This window comes from Lagenorhynchus albirostris, chromosome 15 (assembly GCF_949774975.1).
Source record: "Lagenorhynchus albirostris chromosome 15, mLagAlb1.1, whole genome shotgun sequence".
Lineage (NCBI taxonomy): Eukaryota > Metazoa > Chordata > Mammalia > Artiodactyla > Delphinidae > Lagenorhynchus > Lagenorhynchus albirostris.
The window spans coordinates 24147139-24153254 of record NC_083109.1 but is presented as its reverse complement, the minus strand read 5'-3'; the positions used below and the strand labels follow the sequence as shown (position 1 = coordinate 24153254).

The following is a 6116-nucleotide window of genomic DNA, read 5'->3' as shown; positions in this document are numbered from 1 at the left end:
TTCTCATTCTTTGGGGTTCAGGAGGGGAGGGGAGCACGTGGTCTCATGGACAAAAGTCAGGTCCACATCAGTCATTTAAAATAAATTCTTTAATAGTCTCCATTTAATTGGTTTATTTGTTGTTAATAAATTGGCAACACACGGAGGGGCCGAGGGTATGCTCCCAGGCAGGCTCCTGCGCGGGGTGGGCTCAGGCAGGAGATGCTGCCCTGGAGCGGGGGGCCCAGGCACAGCCTCCCTGTGCTCCAAGGGATGGAAAGAGAAGGCCCCTCCCACTTCTGGGGGAACCCATGAACACAGCGGCCAATGAGCAAACAGAACCAGAGGAGCTAAAGGAAAACAAGGGAGGGAGGAAGGGAGGGACAGATGGGCAGGCTTGGGGGAAGGTAGCGTTCTCTGGTGTCCCCCACCCCTGCCCAAGGGCTCAGAAGCCTTTGCCTGGGTCCAAAGGCCAGGGCAAGCTTGGCTCACAGATTGGGGGAGGGTGCCCTTATCTCCCTCCCCACCCCAGGACTGACAGCCAAGAGACCGGGCAGGAGCTCAGACAGAGCTATTTTTAAAAGTCCCTTACCTCTGGGTGGGCCGGGACCCCAGGGTTCTGAAGGAAGGGTGGGCACAGTGTCCCTGTCCTCGTCATGGAGATCTTGAGGGAACTGAGGCTCCCCAATGACCCGGGGCCCTCAGACCCAGGGGCCAAGGGCTTCTAGACGCTCCCTCCCACCAAGCCTGCACCTGAAGACCTGGGGCAGGCGGAGAGCAGCAGGGAGGCGCGGGGTGGGGGACAGGACGGGACAGGGCAGGGCGTGAGGCACACGTACCCACGCTCACCCGCGCTGGCCCAGGCCCAGCAGCCTCCCAAGGCCTGGCCCAAGATCACTCCTCGGTGAAGTCCCTGTCTATGTCCATGTAGGGCTCCTCGATGTAGCTGACAAGGGCAGAGGGTGACTGGCGGTCCGGGTTCAACAGGATGGACACTGTCTCTTTCCAGTATGAGAAGCTGATGCAGGAGCTCTGGGCAAAGAGAGAGGGGCTGGGCGGGCGCCTGGGGGACCCGGGTCGAGCCCAGCACCCCGTGGGGAGGGCCTTGGTAAGGGGACAAAGAGCTGCCTGCCACAGGGTCCAGGCGGGGACCAGGGACCCCAGATGCCCCTCCGAGGGGCCCTGGGTCTGCGTGCCCGCAGCCCGCCCGCCACCCCTCAGGGGTGGGGCACTCACGTTCTCCAGGCAGGTGCTGTCCTTGTCCTTGTGTAGGTAATGCTGCTGCCAGAAGCGCAGCAGGTTGTGGAAGTTGTTGAGCAGGAAGCCAGGGTACTTCTTGCTGTGCTCCATCCGCTGCAGCAGCCGCAGGTACAGGGGCAGCCGCTCTTTCCGTCGGGCCAGCATCAGGATCACCAGGCTGGTGTTCAGGCAGCTGACATTCTCCTGCAAGCACCAGGCCATCCAGGTCACGCACGTGCCGGCAGCCCCAGGGGCCCCGGTGGAGCGGGGGTGCCACTGGGCAGGGAGGACGGTGTCCCTGGCGGAGTCCAGGGGCCATGCACTGCACTGCCCCTGCAGAAAGCTGACAAGAGGACTGGGGAGAGGAACGATGCTGGCATCCTGGCCCAAGTGCCTTCCTGGTCCCTCACCCCACGCCCCCATCCCCACCCTGGGATGTTTCCGGTGGGAACGGTGTCATCAGTCTAGTTAGAGTCCACTCTTCCTCCAGAATCAGCTCAGGCATCGCTTCTTCCCAGGAGCTTCGATCCCTGGGGCGGCGGGGTGCACGCATCAGATGCAGGTGTCTCACTCCGCTTCACTCAGCACTAGACAGGCAGCTTCCTGAAGTGTCTCAGACTGTTTCGTTCACTGTGCATCCCCAGCCCAGGGTCTCGCCTCAGTAAACGTTAGATGAAGGAATGAAAGAACAACCTCTGAGTATTACCCCCATTTTAGAAAAGAGGGGTGTGAAGCTCGGAAAAGGGTCAGCTGCACAGTTATCTGTTGAAGGAGGTGGGAGTCAACATCAGGTCCAACCCCAAAGTCTGCACAGGAGGCTGGGCTCGGAGAGCACTGAACTGGGATTCAGAGCTCAGCGCCCATCCTGACTCTGCCCCAAATCATCTGTGACCTTGGAGCCTTGCTCCCTCCCCAGGCCCCTTCTGTAAAATGGGGCACTGATCCTTATTGGAGAAAAGTCCTCAGAATAGCTGGGAGGGTTTCCCAGGAACCAAGGGATGGGTCTCAGGAGATGTATTGGGTTGGCCCAAAAGTTTGTTCAGTTTTAAGTAAAAAGACACATTTTTCATTTTCACCAAGAACTTTATTGAATGTATTCATTAACCAAACGAACTTTTTGGCCAACCCAACACTTCTAGGCTGAAGGTGGCTCTGGGATGAGGGTAACTGCTTCCAATCTCCCTTTCCCTGTGGCAGGTCTGCAGAGCCTCTCACCTGGGTCAGCGTCTGCACGTGGATGATATTGATGAGGCGGAAGAGGAAGGACATCTGTGTGGGCACCTGGGATATGTAGGCAAGCAGGCGGCACTCGGACAGGACCTCTGCGACTAGGGACAGAGAGGCAGAGGTGTGAGCAGCAGGTGTGGAAGCTGGTCTGCGGTCAGGCCCAGGGGCCTGACATCCAGGCTTCTAGTCAAGCCCCCCTCGGGCTCTGACTCTGAAGCTGGGAGCCCCCACTGTGAAAACAACTACAGAAAGTGCTGGCTGCAGCAGGAACAAATCTCCAGCTGCTCTGCCACCCCGGCTAAAGCCTGCGTTCTCACTAGAGCCCCTGCCAGGAGTTTGCTTCCACCTTTGCCTTCGGTCACGTTTGGGGACCGCCTCTCCCAGAGGCCCTCCCCAGTCTTCACCACGTGGGGGCCTCTCATCCCAGGCAAGTCCAGGCCAGGAGAGGAAGGGTGTGTGTTGTTTTTTGCATTTTGCTGGAAACAGTTTTTTTTTTCCCACCTGCCATTAAAATGTCACACATGCTCATCAGAGGAAGCATGGATGATAAAAGCAAAGCCAAGAAAATCACCCTGAGAGCCACCGCCTTGACCCCAACCACGTGGGTGTTTGGTGCAGCTACTTCCAGACATTTCTGTCTCCTTGCTAGAGGCTGGGCATTTGACACCAATCGCAGCCACACTGGACCGATTCACCTTGGCATTACGGCTTTTTCTTACCTTTCATGTCCACCTGGTTTTCGAATCGGTCCAGTGACAGAGTGACGCAGCGCACCAGCATGTTGGAGTCCACCAGCGAGCTGTTGATCTGCTTCAGGAACACCTGGAACTGGAGCGGAGGCTGGGCTGACGGGGGTGGTGGGTTCTCGGCTGGAGACGGCCAAGGCCTAGGGCGTGCAGTCACTGCAGGGGGTATCCCCGTACCCTGGCCCAGCTGTTTCCAACAGGAAGACTGAAGCTCGGACAAACCTGTGCCCTGCCCTCACCACCTAATAAGCAGTCCCAGCAAAAGAGCTCGACTCGGATCTTCTGACACTATGTCCAGTGTTTTCTGCACTGAAGGGTCTACTGTCATTTTTACTTCAACTTGTCTGAGCTGGGTTTCTGCCACACACATCCTGTGAGCCTAACACACCGGGCCCAGTCCTGCCCTTCTGGGGCTCATCATGGCACCCGGCACACTGCATCAGACCCATTTCCAAGCCCACCTGCCCACAAGCGGCTGAGACTTTCATCCCTGTGTACCCAGGGTCTAGCACAGTGCCCGGCACACAGCAAGGGCTAATGAATGTTTCTTGACAACTACCCGCTGACTCCCCAGGACTCTCCAATTTAAAACCAGCACCTGAAGACTGGGCTCCAACATAACTTCTGGATGATGTGGCACACCCCACGGAACCATGGGTTAGACTTACCTTTGCATCCGTGTTGATGTATTTATTAAATCTCTTGAATGCATCAACATTAAACTTCATCAGCTCCCCCAGGAGGTCAAAGTAACTCTGGAGCACATCCCGCGACTTGCACTCACTGTCCACGATGCAGTAGAGGATGTGCTGGGGGTGGGAGAGGACAGGGTGAAGGCAGGAAGGCGGCTGATCCCAGGGACCAACAGGCACATATGGCTGCTGCCCCCAGGCTGTGCTCATCTAAGCTGCCCACCGCCAGCCTCCCCCAGCCCTGGCACATAGCTCAGACCACGTGGCATTAGCTTTGAGCAAGCATCCAGGTTGATGGAACCTGCTCCCCTGTCTAGATTCTCATCTGAGGACGCTGGTGGCTCCCAGGGCAGGGCTGGGCCTGACACACCTCACCAGGAAGTCAGGTGTGGGGGGAGGTTGGGCTATGTAGCCATCACCTCTCTCGCTTGCCCAGGTCCGAGCTAAAGTGTCTGCAAGACGGCCAGGCTCTCCAGCTCGCAGGGAGGTGGCCGTCTCCAGAGGTAACACTGGCCACTGCCCGAGCACTGAAGCCATTCAAGTGAAGCACAGGGTTTAAGAACACGAGACACGTTTTGACCCCATGGTTTGTCTTTATGTTAATAAAAGAAGAAGTTCACACTAAAGTCAGTGAACTTTTATCAAGAACATAAAGCAATTTATTAACTCCTTGAGAAGGTTTTCTATGACAGTTAAACTGTTTCCTTTTTCATTTTTATTTTCTTGAAGTTGTATATACCAATTTGGATCAGTTCTTTTCCTTATGGATTTTTATAACAATGCATGGGTCAGTTTCTTATTTGTATCCTTTTTTTTACCCAATTGTAGCTTTGGACATTTTGCCCTACCTCCCTTCGTAAATTTTGCTTTTTCTGGAGGCCATTTTTCAAGAAAGGGAAATGAACTTTTAGTCAGCAGCAAAATATCCTCAGGGTCAAAAGGCCTTGCTGAGCAACTTTACAGACTCCTGTAATCCTCCATGGCCACCCCCAGATCCCTCAGTCACCCGTTAGGCACCCATGGGGAACCCAGAGTTGACAGCTATGGGGAAGTACCAGGGCGATCTGCACTGGCATTTTATGATAAAGAGATCTGGTCTGCTCTGCCAGCTGTCTAGGTCTCAGGACAGGAAAGCAACACATGGGGCTGGGGAGAGGGACACCCGACACCCTGGCTCCTCCGGGCCATTACCTCCAGAAGGCCTCGCTTCAGCAGGAACATCTGGTCTGCATAGGAGGTGGTCCCTCGGAGGAAACTCTCCACAGCCCGGGCTTGCCAAAACCTGCGACCCAAATGTTGACCCCTGGCCCAGGTGGCTAAGGCTGCCCTCTTCTGGCCCATGTTCTATTCACCAAGGGGCTGGGAGATGTCTGCTGCCTTTTCATTTATCCAACAGACATTTACTGAACGTCTATCTACTAGGCATCGGGGACACATCAAGGGTCCCCATCCTCAGGGATCTGATGGCTCAGGGGGGAACAGTCCTCCATGTGGTTCGTCTGGAAGGAGCTGTGTCTTGGAGAAGGCAGCATCTAGGATCAAAGGGCTGGCCCCATGAATCACGTGTGAAAACACACTCTAGCCTCTGCCCCTTCAGAGGAACAGGAGGACATGGAAGCGAGGGGCCGGGAATGCATGAGGGAACCCAACAGACGTGTGGACAGACCACCGAGCTCACTTCTGATGGGCTGTCCTAGAGAAGAGGTGGCTGATGTTGACTGACTGGCCCCGGAGGGCAGAGCTGGGATCCATAAGGGGACGTCAGGACAAAGCAGGCTGAGCTGACAGGGGACCCTAGGGGATGGAGCCTACTGACAGTTCACACCCACCCTGATGGAATGCCTCCCTCACCTGCTACTGCTGTCTGCAGCCTTTAAGACTCAACTTAGATGAGTCTAAGGAACTGAGGTGCCCTCCCTGTCCGCACCCGCCCCACCAGGCTTTCCTTTGCTCCCACGGCTCCCGGGGCAGGTCCTGGCTCCGAGCCTTTCCACACTGCAACCCTCACACAGGTTTCTTTTCATGCTTGTTTCTCACAACCCAGGCAACTCCATGTGGGCAGGGGCTGTAGCTCCCATTTCTCCCCCACCTGTCCAGCACCAGCACAGAACAGGTGCTTGGTGAATGCTTGGTCAATTCTTGAAACACACTGGTGGCACGCAGCAGAAGCTAGTGAGTACGTGCTGAGTCAACACAAGGGAGACGGCAAACTCCCTCTCCCTGACAGTAACCA

General features: G+C 56.0%; 1 protein-coding gene across 4 annotated transcripts in view; it reads right to left on the bottom strand.

The window, feature by feature from the left end:
* Positions 1-74: 74 nt before the first annotated feature.
* Positions 75-6116, bottom strand: part of TRPC4AP (transient receptor potential cation channel subfamily C member 4 associated protein) — a 77683-nt gene continuing 71641 nt past the window's right edge. For 2 of the 4 annotated variants that reach the window (XM_060122174.1, XM_060122175.1), the window contains exons 14-19: positions 5075-5165; positions 3860-4000; positions 3165-3331; positions 2434-2546; positions 1216-1422; positions 75-1011 (exon numbers count right to left, since the gene is read on the bottom strand). In XM_060122174.1, the coding sequence (XP_059978157.1) occupies positions 704-1011; positions 1216-1422; positions 2434-2546; positions 3165-3331; positions 3860-4000; positions 5075-5165 (1027 nt within the window). In that variant the 3' untranslated portion in view covers positions 75-703. The remainder of the gene's footprint in view (positions 1012-1215; positions 1423-2433; positions 2547-3164; positions 3332-3859; positions 4001-5074; positions 5166-6116) is intronic. The other 2 variants (XM_060122176.1, XM_060122177.1) reach the window with 1 other exon arrangement.